The sequence below is a fragment of the Vicugna pacos genome, chromosome 7 (assembly GCF_048564905.1).
Source record: "Vicugna pacos chromosome 7, VicPac4, whole genome shotgun sequence".
In the NCBI taxonomy this organism is placed as follows: domain Eukaryota; kingdom Metazoa; phylum Chordata; class Mammalia; order Artiodactyla; family Camelidae; genus Vicugna; species Vicugna pacos.
Genome location: NC_132993.1, coordinates 74,892,353 through 74,910,860, shown reverse-complemented (window position 1 = coordinate 74,910,860; position 18,508 = coordinate 74,892,353). Strand labels below are relative to the sequence as shown.

General features: G+C 37.5%; 3 protein-coding genes across 5 annotated transcripts in view; 2 read left to right on the top strand and 1 right to left on the bottom strand.

Annotated features, from left to right (window-relative positions):
- SLC26A5 (solute carrier family 26 member 5) overlaps window positions 1-4,147 on the top strand; it is a 52,386-nt gene extending 48,239 nt beyond the window's left edge. For all 3 annotated transcript variants that reach the window (XM_072965175.1, XM_072965176.1, XM_072965177.1), the window contains one exon: window positions 4,057-4,147. The gene's annotated coding sequence lies outside the window, so the exon portion shown is untranslated. The remainder of the gene's footprint in view (window positions 1-4,056) is intronic.
- Window positions 4,070-18,508, top strand: part of DNAJC2 (DnaJ heat shock protein family (Hsp40) member C2) — a 41,766-nt gene continuing 27,327 nt past the window's right edge. The window contains exons 1-2 of the mRNA XM_072965178.1: window positions 4,070-4,195; window positions 17,903-18,051. Of these exons, the coding sequence (XP_072821279.1) occupies window positions 4,144-4,195; window positions 17,903-18,051 (201 nt within the window). The 5' untranslated portion in view covers window positions 4,070-4,143. The remainder of the gene's footprint in view (window positions 4,196-17,902; window positions 18,052-18,508) is intronic.
- PSMC2 (proteasome 26S subunit, ATPase 2) lies at window positions 4,445-17,133 on the bottom strand. The gene is made up of 12 exons (XM_006198496.3): window positions 16,976-17,133; window positions 14,922-14,959; window positions 14,287-14,368; window positions 13,361-13,460; window positions 9,639-9,770; window positions 9,149-9,221; window positions 8,612-8,707; window positions 7,764-7,928; window positions 6,870-6,957; window positions 4,988-5,190; window positions 4,795-4,891; window positions 4,445-4,708 (listed from the first exon to the last, which is right to left on the bottom strand). Exons 1-12 carry the CDS (start codon window positions 17,043-17,045, stop codon window positions 4,551-4,553), a joined length of 1,302 nt encoding a protein of 433 aa, XP_006198558.1. The 5' UTR covers window positions 17,046-17,133; the 3' UTR covers window positions 4,445-4,550.

Here is an 18,508-nt window from a genome sequence, read left to right as displayed (position 1 = left end):
TGAATTTTTTATACTTTTAACATGTTTCAGTCCTTTATAGTTATTCTTTCTGGTGGTCAAATTGTCATACCTGTGGCCAGCAGGAGCCCCCAGAAGTTTTGTTGTTGTTGCTAATAGTGAAATAGCATTTAAGACCATGTATTTTAGAAAACTAACTACTAGGTCTACTTTAATACCCTCCTTAGAGGTCTATAGAGTTATCAGTTACTTCTTCATCATACTCAGTTTTAAGCCGATGAGTGAGCCAGTACTATTTCAAGCACTCTCTGTAGTTGTTCAGGAGTGGGGAGACCTTTAAGCCAATTTGTCATCAGAAGTTCCTGCTCCTGCAGTCCTAACCACCAGCCCATTCCAGATCACAGCACAAGTATAAACCAACCTGCCCAAAGTCTCATCTGCTAAGATTTCCTGCTAATAGTTTGTCTTTTTTTTTTTTAATGTGTTTCCTTATCGACTCCTTGTTTTAGTTTTCATGAAGAAAACACTTCAGGAGAAAAGTGTATCAGGAAAGAACTAGGCTAACATGGGTCCACCCCAAACCAAACCCTACGGTTTGTTTGCTTTAACTCCTATCACATTTCTCAGTGACTTTAGTAATCTAATTCAAAGTAGACCCCCTCCTTTCTAATTAATACATTGTCTGGACCTAGCGTCCAGAAACTAGATTTGCATCCAGTTATTTCCTTTGCAGCCGTCACACACAAGATCAGGTACATCTGCATTCTGATACAGACTGCCTTCTGAAAGAGCATGTAGTTGTAGGACCTCAGCTTACACTAGAAACTTTTATAAAAGGGCTTGCATCATTTCAGCCATTAATGTAGAACTGAACAACTTTAAACAATGTTATTCAATACGTCATTGCATATTTTTCAGCAGCAGTCTTTAACAAATGCTTTACATACAGCACATACGCAAGTTCTGGTTGCTGATAGATTGAAAGTAGTAAACAAAAAAGTACTTGTCTGTAGCTTACAATTTGTATTTAACTTTTCCGTCCTTTAATTTTTCACCTATTTTGAATAGAATTCTACCATGTACATAAAAAGCACTTAAGTCCTACTGAGGGGAAGTATGTTTTTGTTTCAGTATGCCTCTGAGAACGTAAGAGTGCATTTCAAAATTTATTTTATCTAAATGTAAATATGTTTAGAATGTTTTGCTTAGAATTTTCATATAGGAAGGAAATTTCCTGACCTTTTTTACCTAGGATCAAGTTTTGTCTCTACCTCCTTCCTGGATGTTAGCAGCTGCTACTATATGTCTATGTTTTTCGGCCCTGGTTCAAATTCAGATTCTCATTGCCCTATCAAAATCCACACTGATGGATAGAGGGACTAGACTAGCCTTATTTATGGCAGTATGGGAAAGCCCTATTTTCAGAAAGTTCCCATAAAGTGAAGTTGTCTTTCTCAAATCCTATGCATTGTGACCATGGTTGACCTCTGCCTCATGGATGGGTAGAATATGTTGGCAAACCGTTGTGCCCCAGGGCCCAAGAAATTCCTAACTCATGTCACAGACACTGACTCTATAATCATACAGCAGCTGAGAGTGGGATCCCAATTGCCAACCACATCTGCAGTGGGACTCAGAGAAAGTGAGGGGTATGAATCCCCTGCAAGTCCTGGGAGAAGCTCATTTTGTAGTTTGCAGGTAACATCTCTTTGTCCAGTCCATGTGGTTTGATCCTGTATCCTTACCTATTTAACAGAGAAAGGAGGTGTCTGCCTCCAAAGGTACATGTTGAGAAAATGAGACTGCCCTCGTGTGTGCATGGAGAGGGTAGCAACCCAGAGAATCTGCCCTGCAGTGGGTAGGTGTGTTGTTCTGTGTTTGGGAATTGGGGGTGCCCTTGTGTGGGGATGAGTGAGGGAAGGGTATGTGGTGAGGAAGACTTTATCTATTATGTCTGCCCCTTTGGGGCAGTTTGCTCCTTGGTGTGAGTCTGTATGCTTTAGTGAGTGCAAAAATGCTGTTGGTTCTTTTTAGTGTACCTTTTAGGAATGCTTTTAGGATTCAGTTTGTTTAGATTCTTGATCATATGGGTTGAGAACTGGTAAAAGTTGGTCTGAGGACTGATAAATGTATTATTTAATTCTCTAAACATATAGCCAACCAAAATGCATGCAATGGTTTCGAAATCCCTTAAATCCCAACGGAATGTTCAAAAGCCAGGACTGCACCAGGTAACCTGCCTGCTGACTGACTTGAATCTAATCAGGTTTGAGCATCTCAAAAACCTGTCTTGCCTTTGAAAAAGGCTTACCAGGTTTTTCATTGTACTGGTGTATAGCATTTCAACTTGATATCACAGATGAACCTGAGCTTGTGGAAATTAAGTTTTCATAAATCTAATCACACTTTTAAAGTGTTTTTTAAAGGATCACTGCAGTATTTTTCTAGTCACAAACTCTGTATTCTGATTTATCAGTACCCCAATACATGTTTAAACACGTGTGTCTATACATACACATATGCACATGTATATACACACACATTTTAGGTGCAGGGAGTTACAAGTGAATGTCTATTTTTTTCTTTTTGAATAGGGTACAGAGATGTTAATCTAGATAGTGTTAATTCCATCTGTTTACACATGCCCAGGCAGAAACACTCAAGATTTTTCAAATAAGCCATTGTACATTTATTTCATTGTGACCAGTTAGATTTTAATCATGTGACTGAGATGTCAAGATGATTCAGAGCCTATGACATGTTAGGCCTGAGTGAGCTCAAAATATCCAATTTGTGTTGCCTCAGATTGGTACGTGTGATGTGTGTGGCTATGAGAAAGTGCTAAGACTTCAAGGCATATGTTCTCAATGCTTACATTTATCAAAATAGTACAAAAACATACACCTTTAGTCATTCAGTTGAATATATTATAAGTGTAACCTGGAACTATGTCACTTTATTTCATACCTCATGAAAAACTAGGCTTAGGAAAAATTTTATCAGTTTCACAAAAATGAAGTCAAGAAAAGATGTTGGATTTTATGAATGGTTTTAATTTTTCTGCTTGAAAACTTTCATGTTTTAAATACATCAGTGCAACACTTACATTTTCTCTGTGTCAGCTTTTTCTTTTGTGAATTAAAGTGTATCCAGCTCTATTTTGCATTACTTATTTGTGAATATTGAACTGCAATAAAAATATTCTTTATTGTGTTTGGGTCTCAGTGTTTGGGGGAGAGCCTGGAAACGGTTAATTGTGGAGGAAGAAGGGAGGGAATTTGGTGGTGGTTGTACAAGAAATAATTTTAAAGAGATCTGTTTAGGATTCTAATACAACTTTTACTTTAGAAATACCTCACTATAGACCAGAAGTCCACCAGGAGCTTAACCAAAATCTTAAAACTAGTAATTTATAAAATGAAAGCAAGTACTTCTCTGTATGAAGCCAATTATGGATTTTCTGTGTATATTTTTATTGAAGTATAGTCAGTTTACAGTGTTGTCAATTTCTGGTGTACAGCACAATGCTTCAGTCATATGTGAACATATATTCATTTTCATATTCTTTTTTACCGTAAGTTCTCGAACTCCTAATTTGTTTATGTTTCCTTTGCTGTGCAAAAGCTTGTAAGTTTAATTCGGTCCCATTTGTTTACTTTTGCCTTTATTTCTGTTGCCTGGGTAGACTGCCCTAGGAGAACGTTGCTAAGATTTGTATCGGAATGTTTTGCCCGTTTTCTTCTAGGAGGTTTATAGTGTCTTGTCTTAAGTTTAAGTCTTTAAGCCATTTTGAGTTTATTTTGTGTATGGTGTGAGGGAGTGTTCTCCATTTCTTTAAGTCTTTAATTTCCTTAGTCAGTGTTTTGTAGTTCTCCACATATGTCTTTCACTTCCTTGGTCAGACCAATTCTGGATTTTCTAAATTAGATTATTACGTGTAAATACTTTTCTTTCTGCTTTATTACTTCACTAGTTGTTAAAATCAATAATTTTTGACTGATTTGAAATCAACTTAGATGGCAAAGCACAACATACTACATCAAATACTTCTTACACTTTAAAAACAGTCTGGCCAAACAATATTATTCAACATTGTAGGAAAAAAATGGAAACAAATGTGATCCTGTGCCAAGATGGGCCATTCTGATGAGGACAGAGGAGCATAACGGATAAGGAGCATAGGTGATGGAGCTGACATACAGGGACCTGAATCCCAGCTCGGCTACAAGGAAGTCAGGTAGGAAAATTCTGCATCCATTAAATCCACCTCACTGGGAAGAGGCAGTGAGATAATATATGTAAAGCATCCAGCCAGCGTATGCCTAGAACATATGTGGTCAAAGCAAGCACTTTACATTTAGAACCCTTAAATGTTAGTGGATCAAAAAATAGTTAACATACATTATGTAATAAGCTTTTCTGTTAATGACATTGGATATTAGCCTTATTTGCACTACAGAGAAAAGACAGCTAAAAAAAAAAAGCATACAGTTTTGAAACCATTTATTTTGTGTGTGTGAAATGGTTGTTAAGAAGTCTGTATAAGGTTAGAATTCCAATGAAAAGAAGTGTTTTCACGAACACTGCTGGACTCAGTTGTATGTCATATAGCGCGGAGTAGCACTGAATTTGGCATAGGACTTAATGACCTTATTTACAGCTTCCAAGAAATCCTTCTCAGTAGCAATTTTTCGCCGTGCTCTGATGGCAAACATACCAGCTTCTGTGCAGACACTTCTGATCTCAGCACCTTTCAAACAAAAACAAAGTAACAGGCTTAATTAAAGCAGCTGGAACAGACAGACCAGCATATGGAAGCAATACCTTTCAACCTACCAGTGCTATTTGGACACAGTCGTGCTAACAGTTCAAATCTGATATCTCTTTCAACACTCATTGAGCGGGCATGAATCTTAAAAATATGAGTCCGACCCTAAAAATAAGGGAATTGAAAAATATTAAAATGGAAAACATCACAGGAAGAAAAAATTTTAAGAATCTCTTTTCTCCAATGAAGTGGTTTTCCCACCTCTAGATCAGGTAGGCTAAACTCAATCTTCCTGTCCAATCTCCCCGGCCTCATCAGTGCTGGGTCCAGAGTGTCAGGCCGGTTTGTGGCCATGAGCACTTTAATGTTGCCTCGGGGATCAAAACCATCCAGCTGATTGATCAGTTCCAACATCGTCCTCTGCACTTCATTGTCGCCTCCAGCACCATCATCAAAACGAGCCCCTGAGAAGACAAGAGGAAAGATACACTCTTCATGTTCCCTCAGAGCAGCGCTGCGTGGGAAGTCTTGATCCAGGTCAGGCCCCACCCTAGCCCAGCCTAAATGAATGGTTCAGTTTTAAGCAAATCATGTAAGAACTGCTGCTTTACAAAAAACTAATTAGAAAGAACTTGTAGGTTTACTTAACATAGGTTCCTTTAAAGTATTTTTTTAAATCCTCTTTAAGGAATTTTGTTAAGTCACTCAAAAACACCTCCATAGTTTAACACAATGTACAGCTAAACAAGGCAACAAAATACATACAAGCTTTAGCACTATAATGGCATTTGATTATATGTAAGAAACTGCCATACCCCTCTAAATTTCTCAAAACTGTCCTTAAAAATATGGCTAAATCCACAATACAGCAGAAATGTACAGCTTCCTATCTCACTGATTTGAATATATTAGCATACTCTAGGTTAATGTCAATACTCTTCTTCATTTCAACCAAAATAGTTCCCCCAAAAAGGCCTCCAAATATATATTTTCATTTATACATTATATAAGTACATAGTGTTGTATTAATATATCACATACATTATAAAATACAAAAAAAGGAAATTTAAAAGACTAAATATGAGGGAAAATTCCAGTATTTTCTTCCTGTACCCAAATACTGTTTTATACACAGTCCATTTTGGAAAACATGGTTTCACAGAGCATCCTGATATCATAAAGCTTACTCCAGTCATACTACAAAAAGGACTTCAGGGTCACAACACTGCACTGACAGACTGTGGTCAAATTATGGGCCTTGAAAACACTGACTACAGAGTGTCTAGAGCCCACAAAGCCCATACAGTCTTAAAACAAGACTTAGGTAACCTCACCACAGTCCCCGGACAGTGTTCCAGCATCCACTATAGTTGTAAACCTTTTTTGTCATTAAGTTCATTAAATAACAACTGTCTGGACATACGCCACTTCTGCAGGATTATTACTTTTAACAGACTAACAACGGCCAAGGCCTATACAACATTTTAGAGTTTTCAAAGTCTATCACATTTATTACCTACCTCTCACTCTCAAGCCATGAAATAAACAAGGCAGGAATTATCATTCCTTTTACAAGATGAGCAAACTGGGCTCAGTTAAAATAACTTGCCTAGATTGCACAGCTGACACTCTGTTCATCAAGTCTAAGAAGCCAGTATTATTTTATGTGTACTTTATGAAAAACTATCACCAAATTATGTCCCAGTGCTTTAACCTATTAAGTGAAGCTGCATGGCAAGTAAGAAGTTGCTAAAATGTAAAAAATGTATGTGACCTATGAATGAAATTAGGAAAGTACAAAGACTTTGAGAAACAGCAATGCTACGTGCTTTTTTCCTTTATGGTGTAGCCCTACTGTTTATTAGATCTGTGCTCTGATGTGCCAAAACTCATAAAAGAGTTGGAATTAAAATTTCGTACAAGAAACCTATAATGAAAAGGAATATATGTATGTATATGTATGACTGGGACATGATGCTGTTCACCAGAAACTGACACACTGTAACTAACTATACTTCAATTAAAAAAAAAAAAAAAGACAAAGTTCATATAAGATTAATATATCAGGGGAACTCTACACATATGATGACAGAATTCTCATGAAACCCAGTCCAAAACTAGTTCTTGAAGATAACACTCATACCTCCAATAGCATCAATTTCATCAAAGAAGATAAGGCAGGCTTTCTTTGTTCGGGCCATTTCAAAGAGCTCCCGAACCATTCGAGCCCCCTAATGACAAAAATAATTGTTAATTCAGGGTTGGCTTTAAAATCTTTTAAAATATAGTAGAAAGTTATGCTTTAAACTTTTCAGTATTCCTAACAGTACCCTCAACCTTTTAAAACAGTATTAATTTAATGATTCTGTATCTATTAAATAGCCAATAACTTTAAGACCTGAATAGGTCAAATTAACACAGTTAAATAAAATAAAAGCACCACTTCAATCAATAAAACTTGAGAAAATAAAAGCATCTGATCTATTGCTGGGCATTTCTGATCACTGAATGTGATTTGTAAGTTCTGACCAGGGAATAAAGGTGTATCTCAGCTCCTGTAGATCCTTTTCTAATTCTCATTGTAAGTATACTAATCATTAATGTTTCGGATATAATATACTCAGCCCTAGACTTATTCTCTAATGAAAAACAACATTCGTGTGTGTGTGTATACACCCAGGCACATACATACAGATAAAATCTATTCTCTTTCTCAAAGGAACATAGAACACTGCTCCTGAAGTGAATACACTTCTGAATGCATTCACTAGGTATTTCTGGGATAGTTATTTTACAAACCAAATCTGTAGAAAATGTCATCCTTCTAAGTAGGGAGCAAACGGATTTAAAATGTTGGCAGTTGTTTATTTCCAAATGACCACAAGGGAAGGCTGGTTGTCTTCTAAACTTCTAATTAGTACCCATCAATCAAAACATTTCAGGCCTCAATCTTCAAATATGGAATTGCCATTTTGATTTCACCTATGCTTTATGAATCAGAGCTACATATTCTTTGATTATGATCAGTTTACTTTACCTCACCGACATACTTCTGCACAAGTTCAGATCCAATAACTCGAATGAAGCAAGCATCAGTCCTGTTAGCAACAGCCCGAGCACAGAGTGTCTTGCCTGTACCCGGTGGGCCAAAGAGCAGCACACCCTTAGGAGGCTCAATGCCAAGGTTAACAAACCTCTCTGGCTGTAATGGAGAAACAATTTTTACACTTACCACTTCTCTATAATAAAAACAAGACTACTTCTACATCAATATATTTAAACCAAAACTATTAAGTCCACAATCTATATACTTGATCTCAGTAAGAATTTTTTTATTCTAAAACATAGATCTAAACTAGACTCTTACCAATACACAAGGTTGAATGGCTCTTTAAGGTATTATTTCTACTATCCAGGGTTAACAAGACTTTTTTCCCCCCAATTTAAAAAAATTAGTGTTCAAAGAACAAAAAAGTATTATCTTGTATTTAATATCCTAATTTTTTCCACTATCCCCCCAAGCTTAATTTCATTCAATTAAACCCTATTTCTTCTTGATATCATTAAAACCCATGGTTTCTTCCACAATAACCTATATTTAACATACTGATAAAGGTTAGCAATAACCTTGACCACCTCTGTCACTCTAAACAGCAGATCTTTCTTTTTTAAATAGGCTTGACTACTCAATCCTTTTGCTTTCTCTCTTCTGGAACTTACCAACTCTTCACACACCTACTCTTTACCCCCTCAAAAATATTCATTTAGGAAAATATAACATTTTAAAAGGTATCTAATAATAGGCAATTCTAGTGCACAGTATACAAAAGGTCCTCACATCTTTGTACAAAGAAATTTAAAAGGCAACAGTACTCAGCCACTTACATGAAGTAGTGGGGTTTCAACTACTTCTCGAAGTTTCTCAATCTGTTCCTTACAGCCACCCACATCACTGTATGTAACATCAGGTTTTTCCTCCACCTAAGAGATGGATGAAAATGTACAACAGAGAGCGACACATTTTTGAACATTAATCCAAATGTTCTGTACAACAGAGTGGACCTAATTCCCTAAAAGAAAAATCAGACTTATAGCAAATAAGAATTTTAATAAAAATGGAATACAATGCCCAGTGTCCTAGACCCACTTGCTATATTACTTGTTATGACACTAAGTGGGAGATAAACTAGTAAAGACCTAGACCCACTTGCTATATTACTTGTTATGACACTAAGTGGGAGATAAACTAGTAAAGACTGAAAAAGACTTTCTGATCTCAAAAATTGTTTTAAAAATTTTGACAACTCTTCGGTACATGCCCACATATTAATATTTCATTAGTTAAAACATTCAACATTTTTTGAGATGGATGCAATTGTATTCAGTGTCATGCCATTCCTTCTCCCTTCCACAGTTTCTTACCTGCATCATGGTAACTGTTGGGTCAATCTTAGGAGGCAGTGGAATGTGAATCTGATACTTATTTCTGTCCACACTAAGGAGGTAAAAAAGATCCTCACCAACACATTCAAAAAAATTGACTAAGTGAATTACCATGTGTTCTATATACATTAATTACATTAACTCACTCACTCCTCGTAACTGTCCCAGACCAAGTGCTTCCTCTACCTACACTAGTTACCGTAAATAGACTAGCAAATTCAACTCTAAAATTCTGGACCATCTCTGATCATGACATTTCAAGCCATAAAAAGCCATAGTGGGGGTTGAAAGGAGGCAGGTGGGAGGTCAGGAAGCAGATGAAGAAGGAGGTTCACCCATGGCACTCTCCTAGACTACCCCTGGGTACTCCCTGGCACCCAGTTTATCCATTCAAAAGAAAGCGGAGGGTGTGACTGTGACATGGTATCTTCAATGAAAGACGAGTACTTACTGTAAACAGAAATCTTACCCAACTCTCATCCCTTCTTCAATGTCGGTAGGTGCTACCTGATCACTGAGGTCCACCACAAACTTGGCAAACTGCTTCACATTGATAATGTATTTTGGGTCCTCCGAATCAGCATTGATTATCTTTGTACATCTAACACGGCAAAAGGCTTGATTAGCATAAGGAACCTAAACCGCTAATAATGAATTCAAGTAACTAGATTCTCTCCTGGGCACACAGTATACTAAGGAGCAGATGTAAACTCGACCTGCAGAAACTGGGCCACTGTTAAGGACCCTTCTCTGCGGAATATGCTCAATCCCAAGGGTCCACTCAACTTTAGCCAAGCCATAAAATTTTCAAAACATACATTCCCCTGGAAAATTAAGCTCAAATATTTCATCATTAAGATGAAATCCTCTAATTTCTGGATTTTCATAACTATGTGCCTTTATTAGTGCTACTGCTCTGTATCTTACGTTATTCTCCCTTTTATTTTCTCTAAGGAGGCAGGCGTTTTGTCTTACATCAAGTTAAGTAATAAATGTGTTTTCATTCCTTCCCAAGTTTATACTTCAAATCCATTTTTATTATTGCTGCTTGTAACTTAAATATATTCTTTTCCTGTGGGATGTGGTGAAGGCAGATTTGCAATAAATACCATGTACATTAGTGTAGAAGAAGGTAGTCTACTGTCTATCTTCTGTACTGTCGGTCCACAGACGAAAAACAAAAACTAAAAACAGAACTATGTTAGAAAGAACTTATGTCACAGCTGCAGCAACATATACTAAGCTAAAGTAGACAACAGTCTCTGGAGTGTGCATGTAGGCAGAGCTAAGAGTAAGGTAAAAACGCTTTGTCCCTGCAGCATAACTGTGACACAGCTCCATCTTCTGTCACTAGCCAAGGTCCCCTAGAGACGTAAAATTATATATATATTTAGAGAGTACCTATCACTGCTTTATCTGACAGACCTTGGCAACACTGTATGCATAGATACAGATTTTTTTAACCCTCAGCTGAAAAGTATATATACAGAGACCTCCTCAACTTCCAGGACCACAGAGTAAGGACCTTCAGAAATCTGCCCATCCTTAAAAGCACAGAGAACACTGGTAAAAACAGTCAAAATCAACATTTTTAGAACTCTGGAAACTAACTACAGGCTTATAACAATCTAAAGAATGTTTATTTTAAAAAAAGGAGGGAGGAGTTTGACTGTCAATAAGAACAGTGAGCCTTTTGCATTTAAACTCGCCTCACTCCTATCCCATTCTCCCCAGCTCTACAGAAGACTTGAAAGCCAACAGCCCCACAACAATAGTAACTTGATAACCAGCAGCCTTCCTCGGGGAAGGAGGGAGATAAAGAACTGGAGCTCCCCAAAAGCCCAAACCCCAGAGAACTATCTGACCCTCCTGGCAGCTAGTTGAAGAGCTCCCTTCTCAGGACTTCTTTTTATTTGAACTGACTCAGGGCTAATGGTGTACACACCTCTTACAGCACATTTTCCAACAAATGTCTAGAAACAATCAATGGCAACTATCTGATATCAGAACTGTCTGAGGCAGAATTACCAGTTGGGGCTAACAAGAGGCTGATCAAAAAACTTGAAAAGAAAAACAGCAACAGTAACAAGCGCTGAAGAAAGGAAATCTGAGTTCCAAAACTGACATGTTATTTAAAATGTCCAGTTTCCATCAAGAAACTATGAGACACAAAAAGAAGTATGGCCTATGCATAGGGAAAAAAAGTCTATAGAAACCGTCCCTGAGGAAGCCTAGACATTGGTCTTACTAAACAAAAACTTTAATCAATATCATAAATATTCTTTTGAAAACCAAAGGAAACCATGTCTAAAGAATTCATGGGAAGTATGAGAACAATGTCTCACCAAACAGAGAATATCAATGAAGAAATTAGACTGGAGTATTATTTGGCTAGAAAAAGAAATGAGGTTCTGATAAAAGCTATAACATGGGTAAACCTTAAAACATTATGCTAAGCTAAAGAAGCCAGGCATATATTGTGTGATTCCATTTATCTGAAATGTCCACGATAGGCAAATCCACAGAGACAGAAAGTAGGTTAGTGGTTGCCAGCAGCCAGTGAGAGGGGAATAGAGACTGCTAATGGGTATGGGGTTTCTCTTGGGGTGATGAAAATATCCTGGAGAGGAAAACAGAAGGTATCCAGAAATGCCGGGGCAAGGAATAGGGTGGTGGTAACTTCACTGAAAATGAGGAGAGTGAGAGGGGAATGATGATTAAACATACGTGAACCTGTTGCTGAAATTCCCTAGCACCCTATCTCCACTGTCCTTCCAAAATATTGGAGATTGGAGACACAGGAGACTAAAGACAACACCTCTGGGAAAAATGATGGTCCAAGTGAAAAGATCTAAAGATACTGACACTGAGTGCTCCCAAATTCGAACATTCAATATAAGCTACAGTGAAGCTGAGGGTCGACATGCCTCACTATTGAATCTAGGGCTTCTATTAGTGTTTTGGGCTCCCACTAAAACCAAAGCCCAAAGTAAGATGACCAGACATCTAACATAAAAGACAGACACCAAGCAAAGAGGAAAAAAGCATCTTAGAGGAAGCAGAAACCCAGCTAGCCTTAATTTCCTTAGAGAGAACATACTACAACCATGATATGAGAACATTCAAACAAAACATATACATTAAAAGAAAGAAAAACTCTTAGAAATTAAAAATTTAAGAGAAATGGGGGTGGTAGGGTGGGAATCAATAGATGGACTCCAAAGTTAAGAAAATCTCACATACACACACACACAAAAAGACAAAACAAAGAAAAGCAGGAAAGAAAGATTAGCATATTAGAGGGGCCATCCAGGAGATCCAATATCCCAGTAATAGAAGTCCAGAATAGAGGACCAAGAAAATAGAAAAACATTATTAATAAATAAAGAGTTTCAAGAAAATCTGCCACACTGATGAACATGAGAGCCTGGAACCATAGATGAAAACAGACCAACACCAAGGCATACAGCCATGAAATTTCAGAACATTGAGAACTAGAGGAGACTCTACAATTTTCAGAGGGAAAACAGGTCACACATACTGGGAATCACAATTTTCAGACTAGCTTCAAACTAACAACACCAGGAGGCAGAGGACAATGTAATCATGCCTTCAAAATTCTGAAGAACCTTCTATCAGTCAAAATGTCTCCAGACATACATGGTCTCAAAAAAGTACCTCCCAAAAGACCCTCTTTCAGGAAGCTACCAGAGATTATGGGCCACCTAATTAGGGTGTAAGTGAACAAAAAGAGAAACTCATGGTACACCTATATCAAAGACAGTATAAGATTTCCAAAATATGTAGTGATATCTAAAAAGAAAACAGGGTATGTTTCTTTGCAAGCAAATATATACATGAAGATGCACAGGAGGATTAAAGAGGACCAAACTATTCTCAGTAGTTATGTCTGAGGAAAGGGCAACGGGACAGCAGGGTGGGAAGGGAGCTCTTCACATTTTGTTCTGTACCTTCCTGTATCATTTGAATCTTTTATAAGATTATGGCTTTACCTGTTTCTTGAATAATTGTTTAAGATATAATGTTACCCCTAGATCCTTTTGTGGAAAGCTTTTATTTACTTGGAACATGGCATACAAATTCTTTATGAACTATTGCATTTTACTGGAGACTTTAAAAAGTACCTAACAGTACAGATAAAAATAAATTTGCACAGAGCACTATGCATACCTTGCAACCTGCAAAGGCTGTTCACTCTGGAGTGTTTGCTTATCAGCAGCCAAATCCCAGAGTGCTGGTGGGGCCAGGCCAGTGTCAGACTCTTTGATACCTACATAAAGATTAAAAAATTCACTCAAATGTAATGCAGCATGCTAAAGCAAGCTTTCTCAACCTCAGCACTAATAACATTTTGGATTGAATAATTTGTTACAGGGGAGGGTGTCCTGTGCATTGCAGGATGGTTAGCAGCATCCTTGGCCTCCAGCCACTAGATCACTAGCACTACCTCCCCTCAAGATATGAGGAGCAAGAATGTCTCCAGACACTGCCAAATGTCCTGAGGGGATGACCCCAGTTTTTTGTGCAGGTAAACTACTATAAAATTTCACCACTCAAGTTCCCAAGAAGAAAATGTTCCAATTATTAGGCCATAGCCCACTTACATCAAGCAATACCATGTGAGATCATATTTTTAGTCAAGAAGAAATTCTGGAGGGGGTGTATAGCTCAGTGCTATAGCTAAGAGTGCCTGTTTAGCATGCATGAGGTCCTAGGTTCAATCCCTGACACCTCCACTAAGAAATAATAAAATAAATAAACCTAATTACCCCCCATCACAAAAAATAATAAAAAATAAAAATATAAAAAAGAAGAAATTCTGACTTGTTTATTAAGGGTCTACTGAACTTGGCTTTGACCAACAGAAACATTATTTGCTTAAAGGATGATGGTGTTTTTTAATTGCTTAAGCATTAAAATTGCTTATACAAGATAGTGAAAGTGATTATTAAATGGGATCCAATTTCTTAACAGATAGGAAGGATAAATTTTTTTAAATCTATGATTCATGAAAAAGTAACATTTGAATTTCAACTCCTTTGAAATAATTAAGCCATTACATATAAAGAGAGGAAACAGGAATAAAATATATATACCAGTGAGCTCATTAATTTTCTTGAGAAGTTGCTGAATGTCATCTTCAACCTGTTTGATCTGCCTAGAGTAAGTGCTCTGACCCTAAGAGATAAAGGTCAGTTTAATTAGAGCATAAGGATAGCAACAATTTATTAAACTATAGACAAAAACTTTAACAGTTACATTCATAATAGCTGTTACTGTCCTAAAGCTTGTAGAAAGTTAAAGTAGAGAGAGGGAGTTTATCATTTCAGAACCATTCCTGAACCAATATAGTCCCCCAAACAGGCAACACACCATTATGCACAATAACAAATGAAAATCATGCCTGAAATTATCTAAAATGCAGGCTCATTTCTATGCATTAAAACTTGCCATTTCAAATCTAATTCATTTTCACACACTTTAAATACAGGAAGTATTTGTTTAAATTATTTTAAGTATCTTTCAATACAGTATCACACTTTAATAAGCTTAGACATGCTGAATATTTACTGTCTGTCCTAGGCAGAAACTGTAAATAGATAACTTTCTTCATGAAGATTAGAATAAACTGCTAGACAGTCTCTTCTAACTATTTTGGAAGGACAATGCTAACAAACGTCCTTATTTCAACACAAAACACCTATATTTTGTGGACCCTGGAACAACTTACGTAAGTTTTCAGCAAGGCGATATCCCCCTCATCCAGAGCTAAAAGAAGAGAGATAATACGTGAAATTCAAACAAAAGAAACTAGAGCCAACAATTTTTTTCTGTTCAATTCAAATGGTATTAATTCAGTGAGAAAAACTGTGCAAAGTTATAATGATATAAATACAACCATCAAATAGTTTCTGGACTCAGGGAACTTTTATCTAACTGGGTGACGGTGGATTAAAAAAAAAGTGCATAACACACCTTCAAAGTGATATGATATGATACAATAAACATAGGGAACCCAAAGAAAAGACTTTGAGAATCAAAATGACTTGAGCACTAGTCTCAGCAAGGTCATACATTTGCTAAGTAACCTTGAAAAAATCATTTAATTTCTCTGAGCATCAGTCTTCTCGTTGGAGAAAATTAATTTTACCCTTAGTGTTGCTATAAAGATCAAGTAAGCTATGAAAAAGCACATAAACTACACACATTAGTCATAACTGTCATTCAAGGTATAAACCTGTTAATATGTTTATAGAATGATAACTTACCTAGAGAAATACACAGATGAAATGTTAAATCTCTGTGACTAAGTTTTTCACTAGATAACTGAGTACCTCTTTCAAGGGAAAAGTGTGTGAGTTAAAAGTGGAGAGGAAATGCTCTGTCTTTTGAGGGGTGGGTAGAAATTAAGAAAGGGTGATAGGAGAGGTTGAAGTTGTTCAGGAGGGAAAGAGAAAGAGAAAAAGACAAGAAGAAAACCATCATAATAATGTTTAAAAATAGCCTATAAGTAACAAAAGAAAATAGCATAAAGATGAGACTACAAATGGGGCTACTGGGAAGAAATCAGATACAAATATGGTATGCATATCTCATGAACTGTGGGTAAAAGTGTCAAGTGGTATACTCTCTAAAGAGAGTAACCGGGCACTGTCTATAAAAATTACAACTTCATTTAAAAAATTTACCCTACAGCTTGTGTTTGTACATGTGGTAAAAATTATATTAACAAGGTTATTCATTGCTCTACAATGGCCAACAGATTGAAAGAAAACGAAATGTCCATTAACAATGATTAATTACACACATTATTGAACACCCAATAATTTGCGATATTATACAGACAACACTGCCTCTTTATATAACCGTATGAGCTTATCCCTAAGCCATTAAGATTTTTAAAAAACCAAGACATACACACGTTACACTTATGTTAAAAGAAAAAGAAAAAGAAAAAAAGGACTATATAAGCAAATCTGCTTGTTATGTACACAGAAAATGTCTAGAAAAGCAAAATGGCAGCATCAGTTGCCTCCGTGGATGAGAGGTGGCTGGACTCAAAGATGAGACATTTTCAACTTATCTTTTTCTGTCGTTTGGGTCTTGAACCATGTAAATGCATTATCCAGTCAAAGGAATTTAAAAAAAACCGGGGATTAACAGACATACATTACTACATATAAAATAGATAAACAAGAACCAAGAACCTACTGTATAGCACAGGAAACTATATTCAATTTCTTTTAATAAGCTATAATGGAAAAGAATGAAAATATAAGTGTATATCTATGTGTGTGTGTGTGCACGTATAATTGAATCACTTCGCTGTACACCTGAAGGTAATACTGTACATCAGCTACACTTAGATTAAACAAAAAATTTTTTTTAATTATGTCTCAAGCTCCTGGCTACAGGATGATAGCAGCAGGCTGTCACTTGAGGGGGAGGAAAGGCAGTAAAGAGGATCCAGGTAACCAAGCACCTCCAGGTGTGGAAGTTTTCAAGGCCTGCAAGGCCAAGCGGTGTGCGTGACTTCTTCAAGGCCTGGGAGATGAATGCGAATAAAAGTTTCGATTAAGAGGAAATGAAAACATAACTGGAGCTGGAAACGGGAGACGGAGAAGACAGGCAGGTTAACCGGCTGCCTCCGAAGCCTAAATCACCAGCGGCACAAAAGCAACAGAGCCCAGAGCTGGAATCCAGCTCCTCCCCGTCCACCCCTCCAATCCTGGGGGCCAAGACTGGTCCTGCCCCGGCCCGGAGCCCCGGCCTACGTCAACTGACCTCGGATGGGTTTGTCGTCCTTTTCATCTTCTTTGGTTTTCCGCTGATCCGCACCGAGGTAATCCGGCATTTTAGGAGATCCAAGCCCCTTGGCTCCCGGGTGATTACACAGCACCTTCCTGGCTTCCGGTGGTGCCCGCCCTTTTCCCTTCCTCACCGGAAGTGAAGCGGACTTCGCGGGCCCTTTCACAGCCGCACCAGGCGGAAGAGCGCTCTGGAGGACACCACCGGCGGCGGATCGAAGTTAGGGGACGAGGAAGAATTCCCTGCTGGAAAGGAAAGTCGATCGGTCTACCTGGGCCTCTCACCATGGCGAGTTCCCTGAGCAACAGGTTTCACGACCAACTCAGGCTCAGGTTGCTGACTTTAAGTCCTGCTTTAGTCATTTACTCTGTATTCGTGGGTAACTTCTTTATTCTCTGTGTTGTAATTTCCCCGTAACCTCGGCATTGTGGAGGCATTGAATAACAGTGTTTGTAAAGTACCTGGCATATTAGATACGCCGTGAGTAGTGGCTAGATTTACAAATAGGATGAAGGTAAACAGGAGTCGGTTATTAATTTGACGTTAACAAGGGACGAAGAGATAGTGGTTTCAGTGTTTGAGCCTGCTGCCAAAGAGTGGTACTATCCTCAGACACAGGGAAGTCAGGGGAAAAGAGTAGGTTTTGAAAGAAGCGAATCTGGGAGATGAGTAACAGAAGAGACCAGTTAGGAGACAATTGTAGAATTGAGAAATTTTTTAAAAAGCCTCACCCATCTGTGCACAGTCAACAGAGTGAAAAAGCAACCTACAGAATGGGAGAAAATATTTGTAAGTCATTTGTCTGATAAGGGGTTAATATCCAGAATATATAAAGAACTAAAACTCAGTAACAAGAAAAAGAAACTTCATTCTTTTTAATGGACAATGTACTTGGATTGACAGCTCTCCAAAGAAGTTATACAAATGGCCAACGAACACATGAAAAGATGCTCAACATGACTGGTCCCGGAGAAAATGCAAATCAAAACCATGAGATACCACCTCATAACCCATCAGAACAGCTACTATCAAAAGTAAAGAAGAAGAAGTTGGTGAGGATGTGCAGAAAATGGAAACCTTGGGTACTTCTGATGGGAATGTAAAATGGTATAATCTGGAGAATAGTATGGCAGTACCTAAAAAAGTTAAACAGTTTTCAAATGACCCAGCATTCCAGTTCTGGGTATATACAGAAAAGAATTGAAAGCAGAGTCTCAAAGAGGTATCTGTACTTCCATGTTCATAACAGCATTGTTAACAATAGACAAAAGGTGGAATCAACCCATTCAACAGATGAATGGATAAATAAAATGTACATGCAATGGAATATTTTCAGCCTTAAAAAGGAAAGAAATTCTGGCACATACTACAATTGTGAGGACATTCTGAGTAAGTCAGTAACAAAAAGACATACTATATGACTCTATTTATATGAAGTACCTATAGTAGTCAAATTCACAGAGATAGAAAGTAGAATGATGATAGCTAGGGACTGGGGGGAGTGGAAAT

Coding starts and splice junctions, on each gene's coding strand:
- PSMC2 (XM_006198496.3), bottom strand. CDS start 17,045: ATGCCGGATTACCTCGGTGCGGATCAGCGGAAAACCAAAGAAGATGAA. Junction 9,771..13,360: donor CAGCCTTTGCAGGTTGCAAG/GTATGCATAGTG, acceptor TTGCCGTGTTAG/ATGTACAAAGATAATCAATG. Junction 4,892..4,987: donor TTAGCCTACCTGATCTAGAG/GTGGGAAAACCA, acceptor CCTTATTTTTAG/GGTCGGACTCATATTTTTAA.